Here is a 26564-nt window from a genome sequence, read left to right on the forward strand (position 1 = left end):
TTGCTACTCAAGGGAGTGCATTGACAGGACCTGCAAGTCCTCCTGACATAGCAACCTAGCCTGAGATGCCATTAGACAGGGTTAATGGTAAAGGCAGAGACAGGGAGAGGGGGACTGGTAGGTCCAGGAGGATCTATAACTATCCTCTACAAAGTCAGTTATATAGATTTGACACATCTACATGGGCAATTTTAAAAGAAGGAAGTGGTTGTATATCTTGCTATCCAGCCAAACAGAGACCTTTTTCACAGTATCCGATCACTGGGCTGAATAGTGTATAATCTATGCTATTTACCCAGAGGCTGGCAAAATTGTACATAATCTTTGCTCTTTTGCCACCTTCTGGCTGAGTAACTGAAACTTCCCTAATAAGCTGGCTAAATAGTAGAGATGATGTTCTATTTCACCAGAGATTGGAAACATAGTTTGAAGGAGGCCTTTCCTTACCCGAATAAGAAGAAAAAAAGCACTCCAAGGAATGGTAGGGTGGCAACTGCTTGTAATGGGTATGCAGCATCTCTGAAGCATTTCAAAGTAAGTGCATATACAAATATGCAATAACATGAATATCTTCAAGGGTATGAATTAATCTAAAGTTTTCAATTTTGAATAAAACATTTATTTTATTTAATGTCGAAATAAGAAATGTATGAATCAAACTTTTGTTTAAAGAGATTCAGGATATAGCACACAGATATTTTGTGTGCAGTCTAAGAGTATTTATCAGTCATGCCAACGGTCAGTCAGTCCAAATCTTTATTCAGATTTTTTTAAATATCCATAAACGAATACACATACAAAAGTACATAAATTAGTTAAAAATTAGTAAATACAGATAAATCAACAACGAGATTACACAAATTTTAAACCATTGAATTTAAAATCAAATATTGTATCTATTAGGATTATTCAGTGGGTCAAAGTTAAGTTTAGCTCAGTACTATAAACTGTGCAATTAACCAGCAAGAAATTTCATACAGTTAAAAGTTAATTCCCCATCTTTTTCCTCTCTTTCACTACTGAGGCAACAAAACAATAAATAGTGACACAAACCATGTCAGATTGTAATGACTGTAAATAAAACATTGTTTTCTTGTACATCCTAATATTTAATAACCTAATAATTGGAATAAAAAAAGTCCTTCTCTGCTCTTTATATAACACACAGAATAATAACATTTGTGATTGCACCGAGCGAGCATCTCCTGGAGAGAGTGATAAATCCCTGGGGCAATATATCTTTGGTGGATAACCCACCAAAAAGTGGACCAACCCCAGACGAAACCTCATCAGATAAAATCTATGGTGTCTTGGGACAACTAACAGGTAGGGTTCAATTTTCGTGGTAGTACAGAGTGGGAGATACGCTGCCACCATACCTTTTCCAAGTTACACCTTCATCTGTCCTCAACCATTGTGTCATAAATTTCATGTTTAACCACTGTAGCATCCTGTTTAGTTATAGACCTGGGATTGAAAAACAGGTCTAATCTATTAACTCTGCCCAGTTTTTCCTTACTATACGTAACCTATGTGCACCTCTGCATTCCTTCCAGTCTCATACAATCCATAATCAGTGACTGGGAAAGGGATGCTTCTGGTCTAATCCATAAGGCCATCCAGAGAGATAAGGAGATTAACTTGATCAAATCTTCTAAAAAAGGAAGTCCCAATTCCTCTTGTGGAACAACGGCAACTACACTTGAGGGAAGTGAGAGTAAAGTTCTCCAAAATTATTGTCATTTATTTGCAAAGATGGTGCACCCATGTATCCCCAAATCCCAAGTCACTCATCTGGGGTTATACTGATGCATCTTAAAGTAATTTACCACATCATAGCAAGTGCACACAGTTATCATGCATTATTAAATTGATTTGCATCATATCTTTCTCTGATTCAATACTGTTGGCTCATTTCTAGTAGTTGGAAAATAACTCACTTCCCTGACAGATGGGTTGAGTATAATTTTAACTAGTAAGATTGCAGCTTCTATGTACTGTCTTCATTGCGATGTGCATCATCACGAGGCTAAAACTAAAAGGTTCCTGATTGACTAATCATCAGTGATATGAGACACATTGTAGTGGACTATGAAGTCAGTAGCCCTCCTGTAACATGATGATTGATTCCAGTGGAAAATGTGCTGGTGCATGAAGTGAACCTGACCCCCTTTCTGTCACAATGTAATGAGTCTGCCTTTGCAGGTGTATGTGGCTTACTTTATGCCTTGTGAAAGTGACAGCTCCATTCTTTGCCCAGAGGTGGGAGACTTGTATAACTTTGGCGCACTTGAACCCTCCCATTGGCCTACTACTCCAAGAAGGGCCACACACTGCGACAGGAAAGCATGACCTTCAGATTCGTAATTTACCTGTGTCTGTCCTGTCCCCCTTTCTGGTGCAAAGACACCAGACTGCCCCTGCTGCTGGCTTCTCTCTTACTGAACTACAGTGAAGGTGAGCACTAGACCAGGGTGCACAAAGACATTGTGAGACATGCTGCTAGTGCTAACAGGTGTTACAAGATAAACAAAACTTTTCTCATGTTGCACTTCACTGCGCCAAAGGTTTCATGCACACAGTCAGCCTCCAGATCACAAATGTCCACCCAAAATAGGAGGAAAGAGTGCAGATGAGACAGATAAAACACAGGAGAAAAGGAAGGGTAGACCAGTAGAATGAGAGACTTGTGAAACTGCCTTTACCACATAGCCAGAACCACAGAGTGCCTTTCCCATGCAAGCAATACAACAAACGTGTTGTTACCATGAGTTCCTTTACCATGCAAGTCATTACAACGATTTGCTTTAACGAACGCATTGTTGGAACGATGTTGGATTTTAAGCCCAACACCTTCCCTACTGTTGCGAAGACTGGATTTTAAAGAATAAGTTATGCTATTCCAAGGTCCAGCGCTTCCCTAAGGCAACGACTTGCGTGGTAAAGGAACACGTGGTACTGACGCTTTCATTGTATTGCCTGCATTGTAAAGGCATGCATGTTAAACGCAAGCAGGGCTCTGTCACACAACCCGAGAGATAGCTGAAAAAATTAAAGGCGAGAGTTAGAGAAGAGGGAGAGAACAGAGAAGAGATATCAAGAAAGGTAAAAAAGGTATAAAGTAGGAAAAAGGAGAGAAAGCTATAGAGAAAAGAGTATGGGAAGGAGTGGTAGATAGAGGAGGTGAGAAGAATGTGAGAGACTATAGAGAGGAGCATAGGAAGGCAAAAAGAGATCGAAATTTACAATGAGAGGAACGAGATAAGAAGAGGGATGGTGAGAAAACAGATAAAAGGGAATGAGAGACTAAGGCCCTCATTCCAACCCTGGCGGTCTATGACCGCCAGGGTGGAGGGCAACGGAAGCACCGCCAACAGGCTGGCGGTGCTTCCAGGGCCATTCTGACCGCCGCGGTCAGAAAAGGGGATCCGGCGGTTTCCCGACGGATTTCCCCTGGCCCGGAGAAAGCGCCGCCATGGGGATTCCGACCCCGTTCCCGCCAGCCTGTTTCTGGCGGTTTACACCGCCAGAACCAGGATGGCGGGAACGGGTGTCGTGGGGCCCCTGCACTGCCCATGACACTGGCATGGGCAGTGCAGGGGCCCCCTAACAGGGCCCTATTAAGATTTTCACTGTCTGCTCTGCAGACAGTGAAAATCGCGACGGGTGTAACTGCACCCGTCGCACCCCTGCAACTCCGCTGGCTCCATTCGGAGCCGGCTTCATTGTTGCAGGGTCTTTCCCGCTGGGCCGGCGGGCGCCCTTTTGGCGGTCGCCCGCCGGCCCAGCGGGAAAGTCGAAATGACCCCTGCGGTCTTTTGACCGCGGTGCGGTCTTTCGACGGGGTTACTTTGGTGGGCGGCCTCCGCTGCCCGCCAAAGTTAGAATGACCCCCTAAATCTAGGCCCCTGGAGCAATGATGACATGACCTAGCAGCTTGAGACTGTTTGTGTCTACTGTTGTAGCCTAGCTGGTATAACTCACATAGTTGTCTGCTATGAGGGATGGCAAGTGGAACTAAAAAGAGGGGATGGGGAGTGCGACACCAAGGTAAGCTTTTACAATCCGTTATGTCTTATGGTACATTACAATGGCTTTGTAATAGATAGTACATAGTTATAAAATAGTAAACAGCTTCACCTAGTCTTGCAAAGGTTTTAATCATCTTTATTATTAGCACCACTGCAGGAAAGCTTAAGGGAGTAGGAGCATTTGGGGAGCACAAGACAGCTCCATAAAGACAGCTCCATAAAGGGCCTCACAAGTTGCTATGTGTTGGCCCATGTGGTAGTGGAGTTGCATTTTGTGCCATGTGTGTCAAAGTAACTTCGAAACATTCAAACATTTGGGAACTTTAGACTTATGAATTAGTGTTTCAATGTAAGCCAGTTTTAGCACTAAGTTCCTCATTTCACAAAATCACAGGTTTTGTGACCACAAAAGCACTTAGCATCATGTACTAAAGCTTTTTAGTGATTAGGAAAGCCTTTTCAACTTGTAAACTAATTTCTGCAGTTGTTTCCAAAATACAAAAAAGAGGCGGTCTTAAAAAGGTTCCCTCTCCCATTTCCAATTTGGAAGGGATTTTATCAATAGTTAACCACTACAATTGGAGTTGAAAGTCATTAATGAGCCGCAAATCCTTGAATTGTATGGTAATTCATTTTGCAAAGGGGAAGGAATCTCCTTAGGAACACTTTCCCTTTGGAAATCATGTTGACAGTGTCAGGCGGGAGAAGGCAGTATTCTAAAGAAGAAACACTAGTTCCTTTAAGGATATATATTTATATATATATATATTTTAAAGTTTTCCGTTTTGGAAGGTTGTCATAGGAATACTGATGTGCCGTCTCTTGCAAGCCAACATCCTTGTGATTACAGGCAATGGTAGAGGGTTGCAGATTGACGCATGCCTATTGAATATATTTAGGCAGGCCATTCTGCGATTCAAATGCAATTGTGTATTTTGTGAACTGACTTAGTAGTCTGCAAAATACGATTACATGTGCAAAAAGCATGTGCATAATTTGCAACCACTTTTGCAAGTGAAATAATAGTACATCAGGAGCCTAACCTGCATAAAGAGATGAGTGCCAATTGTATTCACTCTTGGTTTGCAGTTCTGCCTGGTAGTAAGTACCTGTTCAAATCTGTATATGGCATAATAACTCAAAATTCAAGCTTTTGTGCACTACTACTGAACAAGTGTGCTATTTAGCTACCCACCAGGTGAGTAATGAATTTTCTTTTCTATTTGCAAGGCCACCAGCCAAACAGTACATAAGTTCTGCTATTTAGACAGCAGCCTAGTAAATGCTTTATCTGCGACTAACTGTTGACGTATAAAACCAAGAATGTCAGTTTGTCTAGCGAGAAAATGTTGATGTTATGTTGCTTTTTCGAATTCTGTCTCCTGACTATGCTTCTTCATTATCTTTAACTTATCATCAATGTATTAGAGATGAAATCATGAACTCAACATCTTTCCAGCCAAGAGAAATAGTGTATCAGTCTACACTGATTTGAGCCTTTCTTAGGCACCACACCCAAACGGGACATAATCAATATGTCTCATTACTAATAATCAAAAAAGGCCAATCAATCTGTCCTTCTTAATGTGCTTGCACAGTTTGTCTCTAAACTCTTACATTTTATTCTTTGTGGATTTTGAATTCACTGCCCAACTTACTTCCCTGAGCATGTTTTAATTTAATCTGTAACTAGTCCCGAAACTGTTCTCCAGTATCTGAGTGACCCATGAACAGCCTATTCATTCAGTGTAACTTGTGTACCAATTCTTTCTCATGCTCTCATATGGCCAGTTTTCACTTCCCGACCGTCCCTGCCATCCAGTACCAGCGGTACACACTGGGTTGCAGGTTCAATATCAGCTCTTTCCTAGCCATCCCAACGGAGGGTGGGTTGAAAGTATAATGCATGGGCAAGAGACAAATTGTGGTGCATGTTGGCCATTAATAGAGGTTTCTGTAGCGGGCCTGCTGAAAGTTTATGCATCATGCCTAAACTGATGTCCAATTATTGATAGTAACTAGTTCCTTTATTCTCCATGGCAATACCAGTTCCTCCTACTTGGACCCTTCCTGTGGTCCAGACTGCCTATGCAGTTATTTATATACATTCCACAAAACCCACTTTTAAAATCTTCTTAGTTGTAAACATCATGTGTGCGTGAAATTGTTTGGTGATGTCTATGTGATGGCTATGTAATGGTTCCCAATGCATAAAATGAAATGCTGTCACTCTAAAAAGAGCATCCTGCCACCTACGCAGATATCCAACTAGTTGCTAAACCTACTGGGAAAAGGAACATTAGGATTCAAAGACCAGGTCAAAACCAACCATGAGGTCATTCAATCAGCCATTTACAAATATCATCAGGTAAAGAGAATAGCAAGGATTTTAAACATTTCTTAAACACTGATTCACTCCCCCCCTTTTCACCCCATCCTCTGCGCCTTGAGACCCTCAGGGGTGAGTAGTGCGCTTTACAAATTCCCGAGTGATTGAGTGACACTCAATGATCTCAGAAGCTGGTTCCTGGCTTTAGACTCCAATACAGCGAAGGACTTACCATCTCTTGTTTTAAGCCTCTAGGAAGTAATAGTTAACAAATTAACATTAGAGGATCTCAAGGTCTTCTGAGTCCTGTAATGTGTGAACCTGTCAGATAGGTACTTGGGACCTCTAAGAAAAAATGCTCTAAAAACCAAGGTCAGAGTTTTAAAAAGAATTTGCTTATGAACAGGAAGCTATTGCATTTTTTTGAGTACATGTGAGACCAAACAGTTCTGACGAAGGTTAAGAGCAAGCCTGACTGCAGCATTCTGCATGTCTTGGATCTTTAGTAATCCAGAAGTAAAGGCTGTTGAAATAATCAAGCCTTAAAGTAATGAGAACCAGAGCCACTGTTCTTCTTGCTGCCAAATGGAGAAAATGACAACGTTTCAATGACTTAATTAAAGAGAAACAGGTACCTGATACAGATAAAACCTGAGAACGTAGGGAAAGAGAGCAGTTAAATTTGACACAAAGGTTCCAAGCCGCCTTAACAGGCGGAGAAGGATGGGTAAGATTGTTATGTCTCCTCATAAGAGGGGAAAACAAATTGTTGGAACAGATTAGAAATATCTCTGTAATATTAGTGTTGCACTTTAGGGTATTATGATCCATCCAACAGATGATATACTTGAAATGAGGTTCTCAAAATTAAGTTCAAAGTCAAATGAGTTCTTGGTGAGTGACAAGATCAAGAGGGCATCATCTGAGTAAAAAGTGGCAGAAATACAGAGCAAGCCAATCAGTGAAATAAGAGGAGAAACATAAATGATAAATAATGTTGGGCCAAGTGATGAGCCCTCCGGTATCCCATAACCTAAGGTTTTTTTTTTCCTTTGAGGAGAACTGGCCTAGAGAGACCACCTGCCTCCGGTTGGTAAGGGAGTGAATCCGGGTCCAAGCCTAGCTACAGATGCCAATCTACTTTCGACGCTGAAGAAGTACTGGATGGGACACTGTATTGAACACAGCTGACAAATCTAAGAGAATTAACACTGAATTCAATCCTTTATCTAGTGTCACTTTTGTAGTTTCGGATACTTCGAAAAAGGGCAGATTCCGTGGAGTGCCTGGTTGATAAAATTTGAGAACATAAGGAAAGAGAGCAGCCAAATTTGACACCAAGGTTCTGAGCCTTCTTAACAGGGATGAAGAATGAAGGAATCTTTGAGAAAATCCATAAATTGCTAGATGACTCGTATTTTCAACATTCTAGTGGGGGCTGAGAGGAGGGAGATAAGCTTGAAATTAGAGAGAACATTAGAGTCTGCTGATGGCTTTTTCAATGCCAGTTTTACCACCGCCAACTTCATCTCTCAGGCAAAAATGCTTAAGAAAGTAAGGCATTGAGTATGCCATTAACCATCTGATTAATGACTTCCATAGCTTTCCTCAAGATAGCCAGAGGATATGGGTTCAAATGGTAACCAGGTTTGCAAAGTAATAAGCAACATTTAGGTTACTGACGCGAAATCTGATGAAAAGCAGCCAATTTGGGCTTAGGATAAGCAGTATCCTGATGGAGGCAGTGAGAATTATCAAACCCATTAGCAATACAATTAAAGTTCCTCTGCATAGCAATCATGTTCTCCTAAAAAAAAAAATAGAAACGATTGTCACACAGAATTTGAGAAGGAGCAATATTTCTCCCAGAGGCTTTGGGTAGAAGAACTGACTTGGAAATCTGAAAGATCTTCTGGGGTTATTATTGCCAATTCAATTTGTGAAGTGGAAAATATTTTTTTGCCTCTATCAACTTGATACCTTGTAAGGCAGGTTTGTATTTGAGTTTGTCTTCCACCCTTCCCAACCTTTACATCTATATACCTATCTAATAACAGGATTTATGAATATGATATCGGTACATTATGCGCACAACTGTGTCAATCCTAGTGTAATAATTGCACTGACATATTGGTAATTTTTGTCATTTCTTAAAACTGTTACAACTGGTTTCTGAGGTCACAGGCAGTAAGATTGTTGTAACATATCTGTGTCATTTATGCACTCACTAATTAATCCATTAATCTATCCAGAAACTCACTCAACCATTGTTATCCGTGCAGCTAGTCAATCATTTTCTGTCCATGCACTCTATTATTATCACATTCACCCACTCACTGATCCACACCACCACACACATGCAAAGTCATCAATCAATGAAGAATAGCTTACCCTTGTTAAATAGCCTGAACTATTTTCTTTACGAGTGCTTGTTATTGCTGACAACAGGACTGACATGCATGCTGCAGCATTACCAGACTTTCAAACAGAGGAAAGTTTAGCTTATTCTTGTAGAAAAGCTATAATAAATGGTCATTAGGAGCCCCACCGTCAGAGGGACACTACATTCTCTCTAAAAGTAAACCAGGAAATGTTGCCCCCCTTTGACATGTGGCAAAACGTAAGGGCTTGGTCTTTTTAATTAGATTGTCAAGTTACATTTTCATGGCTGTGAATTTCATCTACTCTAGTATTCTTAAAGTCTGCTGCTCCCGAATTTTACCCTTTTCCCTCTTCTACTATTGACTGATGGTGTGTATTTTCTTAAAGGTCGTTTAATGAGGTGTTTTCTATTATTAAAACTCTACTTTCACATAATGCTGTGCGATGCATGAAAATGAGAGTAACAGATGTAGATATTTGGGAGATATTTTTACAGCATTCGTTTTTAATTTCTCTGTTTTTAAAGCGTGACTATAATTTCTTCTCCAGATAAATACAGTTGATAAGAAAATGACCTTCTCAAACGTCCTCTACGTTCCTCCGGCTACTTCAGGTGGCCTTATAACCAGCAGTATCATGAAGATCAGCTTCTCCTGCACATATAACATGACAATGCAGACGAGCCTGCAGACGGCCCTGCGTCCCATTCTCGGGTAGGTGGCTGTGGAAAGGGCTGAAAGCTCAAAGGAAACGATTCCACTTAAATACCCATAACTACTTTCTCCTGTATTTGTTTATCCTGTGCTTCTTATTACCCAAAGTTGTTCTTATTCTCTCAATTGTGCTGTATCACACATTCTCTGTGGCAATGCGTGTCTTCTTAAAGTCAGCACAAATCACCGAGAGAGAAAGGGCAGAAGGGGATACAGATTCAACATGAGGAAATAAAGATAGCAAAGGGGAGGCATCATTTTACAGAAAAGTGGAGTATTAGTTGATGGGGGTGAGAACTCATTTAAAAAAAATAATCACAATTCTTGTCAGGGCGAACTACTAGCCTCATGAAATAAACCTGTTCTTAGCCCTCTTGTTCCATGACTCAAAGCATCCAGGCTTATTTAGAGGCAAAGTTATAGTGTTTATGCAACACCCAGAAAGTAATGAAGTGAAAACACAACTCAAGAAACAGAAAATGCTCAGCGTCGAGCTGGGTGAAACCGTTGGCAAATGTTGTCAGTGTCACTCCAATGCTGTTCAGTGTCTAGTGAAGCTGTCGATTGGGTGCTATTGTGTCAATGTTTGGTTCAGCCACAGATCAGTTGTTTTTTGGTGTTGATGCTCATTGTTGAAGCTGGCGAAGCTTGCACTTAGGCAGGGAGGAGTATACTCTGACTACAACCATAGGTCTAGAACCAAGGGGACAATACTTTTGGGTCAGACCTCATTCCCACAGAACCCAACAGAGGAGACCATGTCAGATCAAGTTGTCACTGGATTGGTCAGCCTCAAAGCAGGAAAAGACCTCTAGAAGCTTGTTGCATCCACGTAGCTTGAAAAGGAGGCCAGCCTACTCACCCTTGGAGTCATGTCTGGAGTCTTGGGTTCAAGGCAAGCAGGTTCCAAGATCCTTCATGTTCTTCAGGCAGCAGGGCAGCCCTTCTTCTGATTTTTCTCAGGTCCATGTTCTTAGGAGAGGTTTGTGGAGTCTATTTTTATGTGAGCCTGTGGGTGGATGGCAAGTCTTTGTACACCCCTAAACCAGTTCTGGTCAGATTGTCCCAACCCACTGATTTTGGTGCCAGCCTGAATATAGAGACAAAATGGAGACAAGCATAGGTGTGTACTTCATCTACCAGTGACAAGGTAGGCATTGTTTGAAGCTCATTAAGGAACTACACTTCCCGTAAAACTGAAAAAAGTACTACAAACTGTGAAATTGTAATAGAACAACCGATGAGACATGGAGTTAGCCCAACACTTATCTAGACTGAAAGCAACAAATCCTCTTTTCTTGAAGCGAGTAAATCAAAAAGTTATAGAAAGAAACCATAACACTGAATGGAAGGTAATGAGCATAGTCAATAAGTCTGAAAAACAATACAAAATATGATGAGGAAAGTGGTTGTGATACAGAAGAATTCGATGGAGACGTTCAGAGGGTTGCATCCGCGGGGATATTTCATCCAATTTAGGTGGAATTAGCAGAGGTGGAAGAAGGTGTAGACACTGCAGAACAAGCAACCAGGTAGGGCTAATAAGAGTGGTGGGATAATACGCGCCTCTGTGTCTTTAATAAAATCTACCCTTTCTGACACCAAGGCTAAGAAAATTTCAATTTTATTACAAGACCAGAGGCTCATATTATGCATGTTCCAAGCATTTTAATAAAAGAATCAGAGACATGAGAAATAGGTTTGCAATAAAAAGGTCTGAAAGTATTGGCATTTCACCAGTCTGCTGATTTGAGAATATTGTGCAAACTAGCACGGCCCAAAAATCCCTAGAGGTCGTAGCCCCTCTGACGGAATGGGTGCCAAATATATCAGTATCAATACCAGCTAAGGAAATGATTCATTTCACCCAGCGGACTAAAGTGGGGCAAGAAACAAGTTTGTGGGGTTTCTGAAAAGAAATGAGTAACTGAGTAGAGGAGAGAGATCTAAAATCTGCAGTTTGTGAAACATAGATTTTAAATCAATCCTCTATGTATAGTTTTGGTTTGCAAGGGAAAAAGGGATATTGAATTGTCGATTAGCGAGTTTTGGTGCACCTGGCACCTGAAAGAAAATTCCAAGGGGTGAAAAGTGAAAAGGAGACACATCTTAAGCGTTAACATCTGACACACATTTTAATAAAATTAAACATATTAGCATTGCCAATTTAGCAGGCAAATACTTGAGAAAAAGAGAAACATTATCTTGCCATAAAATAAAAAATTTTAACACCAAATTAACATCCCACGTTGTGTTACATTTGGGAACCGGAGGTTTTGAAGATTTTACTCTCTTTAAAAGTCGACAAACCAAGGGATGTTTTCCAATGGGTTTTCCATCCACTCGGAGGTATTCAGCTGAAATAGCGGATCTGTAAGTATTGATTGTATGGTAGGCTTTTCCTTGAAAAGCTACAGAGGCTGAGAAATTAACACCAGCTTTACATCTGCTGAAAGTGTATCTGAATTCCTGTCCATACACCAGCTATGTCAGGCCAACCAAGCTTATTTTTTAAAGTTTTGAGGTGCCCTTTGCCTAAGATTGTTGGATGAGGTTGAGAGCTTCATCTGCAATTCCTGGGGTTTTCCAGGAAGACTGGATATTCTCCAAGCGGTCACAGAGAGAATGAACCTTCTTGAACCATGTTGTGTCGAAGACACTGCGGGACTCCTGCTGAGACCATGTACTTCCAGTCGAGAATTGTCCACATCCTGCTCTCCAACCTGTCCGACTTGCATCAGATTCTAAGATAGGATTTGGGGCAGCAGAGAAAATTTGGACTCTGGATCTAAAGGAATGGGGTCTGAGTGGGCTGGTCCTTTGTGGAGATGTTGGATTTTTAATATTTAACGAGCTTGATAATGTAGAGGACTCAGAAAGATTGTTTGAATACAGGAAGTTAGAAGTCCCACAAGACGTGTTAGGGATCATATTGAAAAATGAGTGAGCGATATGAAATGGGGTATCTATTTCTTTATAAGATTTACTTTGTGTTGAGGAAGTTGAAGAAATAGAGCATGGGGTGTCTATGAGAAAACCTAGAAATCCTAGTTGTTGAGAAGGAATTAGAGATTACTTTTGTACACTGATTAAATACCCTAGATGAAGAAGATTTTGGCAAAGTTGTAAGTGAAAAAGAAGTATCAATTTTTCCTGTGCCATAATCAGAAAATAGATAAATGATTACTCTGATTCCCTGAGCTCAACTAGTTTGAGAATCTTGGTGAAACACCAAGGAGCCAAAGAAAGGCCAAAGGGAAGAGCTTTGAATTGGAAAAACAAGGTCTCCCACTGAAATTGTAGAAATTTCCTGTGAGAAGGATGCATTGGAATAGAAGATAAGCATCTTGAAGATCTAATCTGACTAACCAATCACCGTGAAGTAAAATGTCTCTGAGGTGGAGAACAATTTCCATTTTGAATGGTAATACACTAAAAATATTGTTGAAGACTTTGAGATTTACAACAAGCAGAATGTTTTGTTGTTTTTCTGTACTAAAAAGATGGTTCTGAGAAAACCTGTGGGATTTAACTGGATTTGTTTGATAGCCTGTTTGGAAATAAGAGACTGAATTTCTTCTTGAACCAGATTGGATTGATCTTGCGAAAACAGAAGCGGACAAGGACGTAACAATTGCATTGGGGTTTGCTAGAGTTTTATGTAATAACCTTGAACTGTTTGTAATATCCAGGAATCTGTGGTGAGATAAACCATGCCTTTGGACACAATGCCAATCTGCCTCTTACGGGAGGAGGGCCAAAACTGGAAACTCTTACCTGAGTATTGTTCTCCTTTGTTCCTATACCCTCTTGAGTGGAAACATCTGGAACGATGGGGATGGGGTTTGTAGCCAGGTGTCAAAGGTTTGAAATTTGGGGTTGTTGATCAAAGGAGTTCCTGTTGAGGGATTGACCTCTTGTGGAGTAGCAGCCTGCACTGGTCGTACAAAAAAACATAATCCGTTCATGATCATTTTAATATAGAACAAAGAATATTTTTTTTAGAAACATTAAGATTTCATGTCATCAATAACACAGTGGCCCTCATTACGACTCTGGCGGTCTTTTCCAAAGACCACAGAAGCCGCCGCAGCCAGCAGACCATCAGTGCTGGAGGTCTGCTGACCACCATATTTGGAGTTGGCGGAGGAAGTCCGACTCCATCGGCCTGGCCGATGGGGTTGAAGAGGTGGATGCGTGGCCAGTACCGCCAAGCCAGCAAGACTCCGCCTGCCATATTATGAGCTATAATACGGCTTGCTAGAGTTTTGCTGGTGTAGTGGTGCTGGCGGTGCAAAACTGCCAGGACCCATCCCCTCCCAGACAACCAGCTCACCGAAAAAGGTAAGGTGATCATCCAAAAGTGGGGGGGGGGGGTAGTTTTGGGTGCATGGGTGTGGTGTATGCATGTATGTGTGCGAATGGGAGTGTATGAGTCTGTGTTTGTGAGCGAGTCAGTGGGGGTGTCTGTGTGCAAGTGTGCTGATGAGGGGGGTGCGTATGTGTGAGAGTGCGGGTGTGTGAATGGATGTGTATGGTTGGGGGGTTGTTTGTGGGTGTATGTATGTTGTGCAGGGGGTGTCTGTGTGTGCGTGTCTGCATATGTGAGTGTGTGAGTGTGAGTATGCGGATGGGGAAAAGGGGCTGTGAATCCGTGCGTGTATGAGATTGAATGTGAACGTTTGTGTGCATGTGTGCACATGAATGGGGGTTCATGTGTGCATTTGCATGGGTGTGCCTGAGTTCGTGTCAGTGTGTGAATGCATGTTTACGTGTGCGTCTCCAAGTGAATGAGGGTGTATGTAGCGAGTGCGCGGGTGAGTGTGGTGTGTGTTTGTAAGAGTGTGGACGTGTGTGGGTGCATGTGTGCATGTGTGTGGATGTGTGGGGGTGCGTGTGTTGGCAACAGGAATGGGGATTCCTGTCACTGGGTGCGTTCACGCCAGGGTTTTCGTGGTGGGGTGACTGCCACAGAAAACCTGGTAGTCTGCAGCCACGTCAGTGTGGAGGTTTGGTTTCTGCCAAATCCGGCAACTTGTAATGCGGTGGTCTTTACCACCGGCTTTGCAGCAGTAAGACGGCCACAGCAAGGCTGGCAGTCTAATGACCACCAGCCTCGTAATGAGGGCCTTAGTTTTTAGTTTGTGTTTTACAATTCCTAAACATTAGTAATAGTATGGAAGACTCATCGAGGGGCAAGTAGTCTAGAGACCTTGAACATACTCTAAACATGAGAGCTTTGCTGGGGCGCTTCTGCTATATTTTGTAGCTACTACATAATGCACTTTAACTACCGCTGTTGTGGTGGGGAGGAAAGCACCAGTCTATAGGCCCTCATGTCCTGGATCAGATTTTGAAGTTCCCCCTCCCCCCTAGCTCTGCTTCAGTTGTTTGCTTACTTTATGTAGCACTAGGGCCTAAGCAGTTTCACGCAGGCACCCAAACAGTGACAAACAGACGAACACAGCAGTTTGGGTATTTGGCTGGTTGACCGAGATCTGGGCTGCAGTTTATGGGACTAATTTACAAAAGGTAAACTTACACTTTTGTGTAAGTTTATGATTGTTTGCTATTCACAAATGTTCTTTACAATTAGTAGTGTTACGACGGTGGAGTCTCCACACATAAAAATATAGGACAGTTCTATTTTTTATTTGGAAAGACTCAGCAGTCGTAAAGATACTACCTTTGTGAATAGCAAGCAATCATAAACTTACACGGAAGGCTAAATTTACATGTGTGAATCAGGCCCAAAATTGTAAATTTAGTCTGATACTTCAGTGATTCAAGCACCATGAGGAATTCCAGTTTAAAAGTAAAATCGCAATTCTAGTTTCCAGTCATTAATTTTCTAAGACTGACAGGCAGTTTTTCTACTGCTGAACATTAAAAACTGCTTTTCACAATCACTCTTAAACTGACAACATTTTAACACATTTTGAGTCCAATATCAGTCCTCTGCTTTTCACTTCCACTGTGGTCATTAAGAACCAAGGCCACTTAGCTGTATCCTGCAATGTGTTGGTCCTTAAAGACCACCCAACCTATACCGCAGCAGAATCAGAAGATCGATTGATTGATTTGGAATTTATAAAGTGCACAATAACCTGAAGGAGAGTTCTGACACTAATATTGAATTCACTGAGGTGAACGCTCAAGTTGACCAACTAACTGTTTCAACTTTCAAAATTCCACTTTTGAAGATTAACAATCGTAACGCACGGACCCTGCTTATGGTGTAATATTTCTACATTATCCACTGAGAATAATGTGTGCCCAAGTTGGTCCTGTGATGATTACCCTGGTACGAGAGTTACGACCTAGGTACGATAAAGCGTTTCAAGCATGGTATTACATGAACTCTGTGGCCTATATTGAGAAGTGTAGTGTAGAAATGGAAAGAATAGACCTGTGGTTGCTGGGTGTTTAGGGGGTGAGGGGGGGGGGAGGGGCTCCATGGCATTCGTGTCCTAAAGCAGTGCTTTGAATCAGAAAATCCGACACGTTTTTCTCAGCGATCATTTACATTAATCGTACACATGTATTTTACCTTTATCTGATTACAGTAATTATTTTTGCATTTGCCATGTGGTATAAAGTAACCACTTTTTCAAGGTGTCTAATATGTTTTTCCCAGTAGTAGGGGGACTCATTTTGAAGACAGTGGGTCGGGTTGAATCTTGGGAATATGTTAAAAGATGTGGTTGGTCTCGCTATGCCAATGACAAACTTCTTCTCCTGTGAGCCCCTTCTAAATTTGTAGTACTTCAAATGATTGTGAGCAGCAGTTCAGGTGCGAGCCAGTCTTGCCTCACATGGGAATTGAAAATTTGCTGCTAATTTTTACATTATTTCTAAATCTGAATGTATCCTATAATCGTGAACTTAAGCAGCCCAAACGTCATCATATTTTGCCTTATTCCTCTTCAGACTGTTGGCCACTTAGGGCAGTATATTAAACACAAAAGGTGATGGGAGGACGCTTGAAATAAGTCTAACCACTGCCAATCGCTCTGGATAGCCTTTCAACCTATTGTTCTTTTGCCGACCATGCCACCTCACACTAGACAGTCCAGGCCAAACTACTAAACCAAATCCTCTCTGACCCGAACACAAGCAACATAAGACCAGTTCCACCCTGATAGGGGCTCTTCAGTCATGTACAGCGTTGTCCAGTGGTACAGAAACATGGGACACACATCTGGGCATACTCATGCCCACTTGGGAGGTACAACAAGCACAAAAGGTGAGGGGAAGATGGTTGCAATAAGTCTAACCACTTGCAATTGTTTGGGGTAGCCTTCCCAGGTGGGAGCAAAGAAATTAATCTGGCTCCAGCTGCACCCAGGATGCGGGCTGGGTGGGCTGCTGGGTGGAGAGCTTGCAGTAGTAGTAGGGGCCTTGGCCTTTCCCCGTTCCCACCAACCATATCTATGTTTTGGGTAACCCAGGTGGGCACCCACTGTAAAAAAAAAAGAATTGCTTTCTCTCATCTGCACCAACTATGGAGTCTGGATGGGGACCCTGGAAGGTCCCACCGAGGTCTTAGGGCTCCCCCTGCACCCTTCCAACCATGGTCATGTTATACCCTGAGTGGACACCCATAAAAAGAAGAAAAAAAAGAAGAAGCCCTCAGCCCCAGCCTCCCCTCAATGCACATATGAAAGGATCCTTCACCTGCACTCTGCTTCTCCTCTCCTGCATCACCACACCATCTACTCCAGAACCCACTACAAACACATCAAGAGCACCCAACACCTACCAGTGAAAAAACACTCACATGCAAGCCCACTCCTCGCTAGCATACATGCTCCTCAACATCCACTCTCTCAGCAAAAACACCCCAGAGATTTTGGACCTGCTGGGAGACAACACCCCTGATATGCTTTTCTCACCATAAAATGACTGACCGCAACATCAACACCAGACATCACTTGAGCCATCCACTCCAGCTACAAAATCATTTGACTAGATTGCCAACACAGACCTGGAGAAGTAATCGAAATCAGCAGCAGTACCAACTCATAAACCAACATGGAACACCTCAACTTCAAACAACAAGCCATAGACAATTTCACCCTAAGCAGAACCTTGATCTACCAACCCCTGGAGCCCTGAGGCAACTTCATCAGCAACATCATGGACATTGTCACCCCACTAGCTATTGATTCCACTGCCTACATTTGCATTGGAATCCATAACTTTCACCTAGAAGATCTGACCAACCCCAATTCAACTGCTCTCCTTGAAAACCTCTGAAACCTCAGGCTCACCCAAAACCAATGCAGACAGACACATCCTAGACCCAGTTGTCAACTCATTCAACAGCACTATTAATACACCCACTCCCACCACTTGGACTGACCATGCCAGTGTCAGTTCTCAATCAACATCCCCCACCACAGAAGAACCATCATGACTGCCCATGACTGCTGACACTGGAACAAACTGTTTGAGGTGGACTGGGTTTCCATCCTGCAGAAAAACTAACCAGAGCCCACAGGCCACCTATGAAGTAACATCAACAACATTAACAAATGGGTCCCCGCATGCGTGGATATCCTGGCCCCTCGGGAAAAAATAGAGCTCAGAATGACCAAATAACACTGCAAACAACTGGAAGAGAGATGACAAGCGATACATGAAGTATCAGACAAGGAAACATTAAAATCTGCTCAGAGACACTACCATCAGCAAATCCAGGAAACCTAAAGGAAGACTCTAGCAGAGAGCATCAACAACAGCTCGAACAACAGCAAAGACATTTTTGCTCTAATCAAAGTCTTCGCCCACAAGCAACACCTACCAGAAGCTTCACCTCAACCCAAGAACTGTGCAACAACCTCTCAGACTTCTTCTGCAATAAAATTACAGCCACCTCCATCAGCTTTGACCAACAACAAGACCCCATCAACACTGCAGTAAATCTTCCTTTATCAGAATAAAAGTGCCATCCTACAAACACTGAAGCCCATCACCACAGAGGAAACCATGGCTATCATGAAGGTCACTCACCACGTGTCTCTGTCTGACCCTTGCCCCTAACCAGGCATGGCTCACGGGAGAGAAAGGGGGTGGGGTAGCACGGCGCGTGGCAGGGGGAGAACCTTAAAAAATATTTAATAAAAAACAAATAAAGCTTATCTTTTTTTTGTGCCGCACCGCTCCATCTTTGCATTGCAGGCACAGGCTCCCAGCCTGCCATGGAGTCAATCCTGACACTGCATGAAAGCAGCGTTAGGATTGGCAGGAGCGCACAGACAGGGCACTCCCAGGCAGACTGGGAGCCTGTGCCTGCTTTCTCCAGCCCTGCAACACATTGCCAGAATTGGAGAGAGCACAGTGTACATGTGTGTTTGGCCAGCCTGAGACGGCACTCCCCATCTGTCCCTGTTACGCCCGTGGCCCCACCCCTTTTATAGTAAAAACATAATAAACAGGGTTTATTATGTTTTTACTATAAATGTTTTGCAGTTGCTGCTGCTGGCGGGGTGGGGAGTGATGCCCCTGTCCCTAACACACTTTCAGCAAAGGTTTTACCTCATCAGCAAAGCTCTGACTCCCATCCTCTACACCTCCATCAACACAGCCAGCTTCTCAATAGTCTGGAAGCATGCAGCTGTCAATGCTCTCCTGAAGAAGCCCTCAGCAGACCCAGCCAAACTCACAAACTACCAAACAAACTCCCTTCTTCCATACCCATCCAAGGTCCTAGAGAAGGCCATTAATACACACCTCTCCAAACATATCCCAAACCACCAGCTCTTCAACACCACACAATCAGGTTTTAGACCTAACCACAGTACAGAGATGGCTCTCATAGCAGAACAGATGAGATTGGATGGTCCTCGAAAAAGGAGAAACAGCAGTCCTCATCCTTCTCAAACTCTCTGTAGCTTTCAACACAGTCTGCTACCCAATTGTGATCAGATGACTTCATGAGGCAGGCATTCAAGGGCCTGCCCTGCAATAGATATGCATCTTTCTTACCCCAAAAAGAAATGTCATTTTGGGACTCCTCCTGGTGACCTATGGACCTAGGACACACTCTACACAGACAAGCAAGAAACCTCAGAATCATTATCAACAACACGCTGGACATGATCCCCCAGGTCCACATCATCACCATAAGCTCCTTCCACACTTTGAAGTTGCTGAATAAGGTATTCAAGTGACTATCCAACAGCACCATGAAAACCATCACTCAAACCCTCATCACCAGCAGATTGGAATACATGAATACATAAGAATCACAAGCCAACTCCCAAAAAGGCTTCAGACTGTTCAGAACACACCTGCCAGACTGGTTTTCAACCTCACTCACTGGTCTCATGTCACACCACATGTAAGGGAACCACACTGGCTCCGAATGCATCAGCACTCACAGTTCAAGATCCTCACCCACACATACAAACCACTACACAACATTGATCCTGCCTACCTGAACAACCACATATACGTACACCAACCCAATGGGCACTCAGCCATTCTCTCACTAACATACATATCATGCATACACAAAAGTGAGCAGGAGTCTGGTCCTTCTTACATATTGCTCCTAAGACATGGAATGACCTTCCTTGTCACAGAGGCTCTTCATCACTTCTTGGATTCTGTAAGAAACTGAAGACCTGCCTTATAAGGCCCCTCAAGGCAAGCTCCACATACCTACAGATGCCAGGATACCGTTACGGGTAATATGGTGCCATCAAAATCACCATAACATAACACAAATGAGAGCCCTGGAGATGAGTTTGAAGGCAGTCACTTTGAACATGCAATATAGGCTACTAAAAGGCTTGCTCTGTCTGCCCATCCTAATCCTGGTCTGCTGACATTAGCTCTGGGCTTATGCTAGCCTGCTCTCCTGGGCCTCTCTGCACTACATTGCTCAGAGGAGACTCTGGACTAGAGAGGATAACATAGTTTAGACTATCCATACACTGATTGCCCTTGCATTTCCAAATAACTGAATACTAATGCCCCTCACACTATCCATTACCACCTTCAGTTGCCCAAGACCATCCTATCCTTATTAAGTGGATACTCCTCATTTCTTTCTACAAACTCTCAGCCTCACACTCCATAACATTATTGACTAAGCTACACCTCTTAGAAGAGTACGCACTGGTGAGCAGTGCAATGATTTCACACCAATGCCAAGTGCATCATGCTCCAGTTCTTTCAATAAGACACTTTTGACAAGCACGAAGGGGCATATTTATACTTTTTGGTGCAAAACTGCACTAACCCAGTTTTCTATCAAGAGGTTTTGCACCGGCTTGCACCATTCTTGAGCACCAGCAGGGCACCATATTAAGGAATGGTGCAAGTTGGCAAAAGGGTAGGCTAGCGTTAAAAACAATGCTGTTAGCTGGATGGGGTGGCAGTATGGGAGAAAGGGGGTTTGCACCAAAAAATCACGTTAGGCAGGTTAGAGTAAAAAAAAAAGACAATAGCCAGCCCAGCGTCATTTTCTGACGTAAAACCATCCATACCACATGACTCCCGTCTTAGAAAAAACAGGAGTCATGCCCACCACCCCAATGGCCAGCACAGGGGACCAGGGTCCCATGGGCATGGCCATTGAACCCAGTGGCATGTGGGGGCAGGTATTTCAGGGTCCCCAATGGCACTTAAAGAAGAAAAAAAATACTTACCTGTACTTACCTGGGATGAGATCCCCCATCCTCTGCTGTCCCTCTGGTGTCGGTGGGGGTATCCCTGGGGCCTGGGGAGGGCACCTGCGGGCTTATTCCAGGGTGTTCCACCATGGAAATGGGCTCACAGGTCTCCAAACGCCTGCCCTGACCCAGGCGTTAAGTAATGGTTCAAAGCAAGCTTTGCACCATTATTTGACCCCTCCCCCCCCGTGCGTGATTTTAGCACAGGAGGATAAATATGGCGCTAAGGCCATAGAGTCATTTTTTGCATGGGAATGCCTACCTTGTATCTCATTGACGCAAGGTAGGTTTACACATCAAAAAAATGACTTTACATCCATAACTTTGGCGCTTGACGGGTCTAGCGCCAAAGTAGAAATATGGAGTTAGTTTTGCACCAAATTTGCATTAAAAAAGATGCTCATTTGGCGCAAAACACGTATAAATATGCCTCTTAATTCACTCCTACTATTCATGCAAACATACTAGCGATCAAAGCGCACAAATTTGGACCCTATACGACCAGTAAATTACCTTCCTTATGACTACAGAGCAGCATGTGGTATGAAACACTCAAAGCCAGGGCACTTTATTTTAGTGTTTAATCGATGGTAACCTCTGCACCCTGGCAGTAGTAGAAATCCTCTTCCTCCAGGTCAGTAGCTTGCATCAGTGTTTTCGTATGCATATTTTTTAAATGTTACATTTAAAGATGCAGGTGAGCGGTTGTCACTACACTTTTGTATGTCTGTGGAGAATGATGACAGACACAGTCGCTTCTTCTCCTGAAAATTGTTTATTCTAGTAGGATGCCAAAGTAAAGCTTTCTATATTTCTTTCAGCATGTATTAGCATAAAACAAAATTGGCACCAATTCCATTATTAGATCGAAGTTCGTTGCAAGGAAACACTTTTCTTCAAATGTGGAGAGTCAGTTCTTGCAATGCAAATGTTTGCTCCTAGTTGCACTAATAGAACTAATTGAATACAAAAAAGAATTATGTGTAATGTTACTTTGCAGAACTTTCGTTATGAAGGTTTGTTTACGCATTATTCTGTCAAACGGTGATATTTTACTTAGACCGCTGGGTGTTGGTTCAACCTCAAGAAGATACCTAAATGACAGACGATAAGTTTGATAAATTCTGTTTAGTAGAACGAAATCCCTTTATTCCGTAGATGTGTGGCGTTCTCTCCCCTTCAGTTAAACTCGATACGCCCATCTGTTTAGAACACTTCGCATTTCTCAAGTGTGCCTGAATCCCTTCCACAGTCTTTGTAGTCGCTGGACTCCTGTAAATAATTCTCAAGCTCCTGAAAACTTAAAGCGAATTATGTTTCGAGTTTATCCATTAAGATGTCAAATAAAGAAAGCGAAAATATATTTATGAAGTGTGCACTTACTGTCTTGTGCTTACTTACCCTTATCTTTTTTTGGCATCTGCAGCACAGTTACTCTTCCATCAGTGAATGGCTCAGGAACCATCTCCGCCACTATGGCTGCCTACATGTCTAATTCCTACACTGATCCGTACACAGTGGATAAAACACTGACGGTGGGAGACCCGCTCTACATTGGCATCTCCACTACTTTCCAGGATGGAGACACGTTTAGATTGAGAGCAGACAAGTGCGTTGCCTCCCCCACCAACTCCACTCAATCCGGTGTGGTGTTAATTTCAGGCGGGTAAGTGGATCATAGTAAACTTGATCTGTCTTTCCTACACTTCTTTTCATATCTCAGACTCAGTGGAATGTGGGCACTAAAACATTCCTGAAGCAAATAAAAGGACACTATGATCACTGGCAGCAAATGTGGGTGAATAAAAGAGCAAAGGCCATTCACGAGTAAAACTGTAGAAATGAAATGCCAATACAATGCAGACACAAAACAGCAGAAATGTGCCCGCAAATATTATCTTAAAGAGATGTTGTTAGTCTGATGTACGAAACTTACATTCGCAAAAAGTGGTTTCAAACTGTGCACTGACTTTTGCAAACTGAAAAGAATTTTGAGAACCGACCTATATACTGTGATTGAATTTAAATGTTTTTAATGCAAACAGTTTTCTATAAAGTAAACAGGACTGAAAAGCATATTTTTATCTTTTTGTAGACTTGTTTGAGAGTAGGCACTTCCTACTCCCCAAAACCTGTTTTTTCTTACATTCACAAATGATCCGCTCCTACTCAAGAGGCAGTAACTTTTCGATGTGTTGCGGCTGGATTTCAGTCTCACAAAGTGATACATGCCATAATTAATCACAAGTTGGAAGGCACAACCCATACACGCCCCTTCTACACCGCGATTCATTATACATTTCTAAGCCAATTTTACGATTCACTGAAGTTACTGAATTACAAAATGAGTTTGTACTTTTACACAAACCTGTGATTTTGTCAATTGAAGGCTTTGCAACATCAAACTGGCTTTCTACATCAGGCACGCTGTTTCTTGAAACGGTAGTAAAGCACTTTTGAAAAAAACAATGCATAGTTTCTGGGAGAGTGAGTGAACGAGTAAGTGTTTTTTATAATGTAGAGCACAGAGGACTACACTTGATGTAGCTTTTCTCTTTAAAGTTCTGTAAAGATAGACATTAAAAGGACACATTCCACACTGAAAGAAGCACATTTATGAAAAAGAAAAAGCCTGAGAAGGCAGTAGGTCTGTATATTTACCATTGGCCGATATGGCTACGTGACACAGCGGACCCAGGATACTGCCCGAAGCTGTTCCACAAGGGGAGGGTGCTCGAGACCCTTAGTTCTCCCAGGCAACCATGCATCAATCACTGCTGCAGGAGATGAGCCATCTGTGAGCTATTCACCCATCATTGGTGTTGATAGTGGAAAGCTTTTTCAGGCAGTGTGGCCAGTTCAAGAAACAATTAACCAGCCCCCTAGAGAGTAATTAATATGTAGCTAAAGTGATTTCTCATGTGGGAGTGGAGAGTCTCACAAAGAGGATGTACTACTGAATATCAACTCCCAGAATATTATTGCATAGGAATACTGAGGACAGAATATCGAGGCAAGAATATCAAGGGACAAAATATCGAAAGGTTGTGCATATTACGAAGTATAGATGTATTATACCAAATTTCACATCTACATGCTTTGAAGCTATATATCATCGAGATACATATATGAGGAACTAGGTATAGGAAATCTAGACTTGCCTGTCAATATTTTATTTTTTATATTTTGTCGTTGATATGTCGTGGCACCGATATTGCGGTGTTAATATTCAGGTTGCACACCTAATGAAGACACAGCTTCATAGAACAATCATATAAACAAACACAAAACACACTGAATTTGTTGTCCGGCAATAGTCTGGTCAAGAGTTGACTGAAATTTTTCAGTTGTGTGAGACGTATTCTGGCTCACATACGCAGAACCTTTTAATGTGACATAATTACTTAAGGGTGTAGTTCAGCAGGTGGTGTAGATAAAGGGGTGAAGGCAATTGGAAGGTGGAACCCCAAGCTACATTTAAGTGTTACTCCTCATTACGATTGAGTTTAGCACCTCAGAGCACTGTCTGACTCACTAAAGTTAAGCTCACTCCTTGACACACAGCCTTTCTGGTTGTGTGTGAGTCACAACTTAGAATACAGTCTCACTTGTTTGTGAATCTCACTTCTTAGAGTGTGGTCTCACTGGCGATCAGTCTTGATTTAAATGGGGTTTCAGACATATGTGTTATTTTTTTTATTTATTCTAAAAACTGTTCCAAATTAATCAGATGTCGCTTTCGTGGCTTAAGGATCACTGAGGGTGGCTGACTGAAAGGAAAAAATGTAAGATGTAATATTCAAGAACTGGTTTCACTCACTGGCACAATAAGTACATCTCACCAGGCTGGTACTCTTGGTGGGCCCCAACACATACAGCGAGACAGTGAGGCTTTAGTGGTGACTTATCTGTGACATTAAAAGCAATATTTGAAATCTAACTCTAGGACCTCTTCTCTTCATAGTTGTGCAGCGACGGGTGATACCGACGTACAGATTATCCACAACGGCGATTCCTTGGAAGTTATGTTTAAGATAGAAACCTTTGCTTTTGCAGACCAGTCTGAAGTGTACATGACGTGTGAAATATCCCTGTGCAAGAATACAACACTAGATGACTGCAAGGTAAGTGATGGCCGTTGATACAGAAAAGGAATTTAAATAAGTTCCTAAATCAACTATTGGGGGAGTGCCACAATGAGCAGTTGTAAGTACAGCAAGGAACTAGCCGGAGAAGAAGAATCAACAGTTTACTTCTTTTGCAAACAATGCAAAGGACAGGTGCAGCACAAGAAGCAGCAATGCATCCATAAACAGGTACATCACATGCAGCACCAGCAGTGCAAGTTTACATCACCGTCAACACAGGTTTAAAAAATGCAACAGAATGGAACATTTGGGGCCAGGAATGTCGGGTCCACCAGTCCCAAAAATTGCATATAGGCTGGGTGTGCGACCTGACCCTTTTGTCCCTGACAATGTATTCTGGAAAGAGGGTGCCACAAGGGTGTTCTGTCTCTTCTGTCCCTGACAATGTGTGCTGGAAAGAAGGTGCCATAAGGGAGTTCCTCTTAAGACCTACCAATCCAACAGTGTACGCAGGAGGAAGAAGAATGGGAACAGTGGCCGGTGCAGAGTCTTAGGGTACAGCCAGGGCCGTCTTTAGGACTCGTGGTGCCCTGTGCGACAGTTTATTGTGGTGCCCCCCACCCTATGACCTGCTCCTCGATTTTACTCCCTACCACCCGGCAAATGTGCCCCTCATCTCTCCATCGCTCCCCTTTCACATACATTCATTTGTTATAAAGCACTTGTAAAGGCTGGCTTTACTAATCCACTCAGCTAGCCACATAAAATATAGGGGCATATTTAAGAGCCACTAGCACCATTCTAACGCAACATGAGCGTAATTTTTTTATGCTAAAATGTGGCGTTAGAAGGCCAAAAATGCTGTGCCATATTTACAAAGTGGCGCAATGCATGCATTGCACCACTTAGTATCCTTTTGTGCTACATTATGCCTGTGCCAGGTATGATGTATGGAAAGGGGGCATCCCCCGTTAGGGGGGGCCAACAAAATGGCACAAAGAAATCTCATTTTTTTCCGGCATTTTAACACCTGCTCAGAGTAGGCGTTAAAAAGAGGCGTCTGTTGGTTACAATGGGCCTCTGGGTACTTTGCAGGATTAGCATCAACATTTTTTACGCGAATCCTGCAAAGTGCAGGACTAGCGTAAAAAATTCTGACACTAGTCTCCAAACTATTGTCATGTTGCGCCATTTTAAATACAGCGCACACATGGTGGCGTTAGGGGAACACTAAGAGACGCAAGAAAAGTGGTGCAGCACTGTGTGTAGCGCCACTTTTTTCAAATATGCTCAATAGGGGCATATTTAAGAGCCCCTAGTGCCACTCTAACGCCACA

General features: G+C 42.6%; 1 protein-coding gene across 1 annotated transcript in view; it reads left to right on the forward strand.

Moving 5' to 3' along the window:
• Nucleotides 1-26564, forward strand: part of LOC138284757 (uromodulin-like) — a 184872-nt gene that overhangs the window by 125113 nt on the left and 33195 nt on the right. The window contains exons 6-8 of the mRNA XM_069223894.1: nucleotides 9292-9455; nucleotides 22566-22805; nucleotides 25104-25263. Coding sequence (XP_069079995.1) covers nucleotides 9292-9455; nucleotides 22566-22805; nucleotides 25104-25263 — 564 coding nt within the window. The remainder of the gene's footprint in view (nucleotides 1-9291; nucleotides 9456-22565; nucleotides 22806-25103; nucleotides 25264-26564) is intronic.

The sequence above is a fragment of the Pleurodeles waltl genome, chromosome 3_1 (assembly GCF_031143425.1).
Source record: "Pleurodeles waltl isolate 20211129_DDA chromosome 3_1, aPleWal1.hap1.20221129, whole genome shotgun sequence".
Classification (NCBI taxonomy): Eukaryota; Metazoa; Chordata; class Amphibia; order Caudata; family Salamandridae; genus Pleurodeles; species Pleurodeles waltl.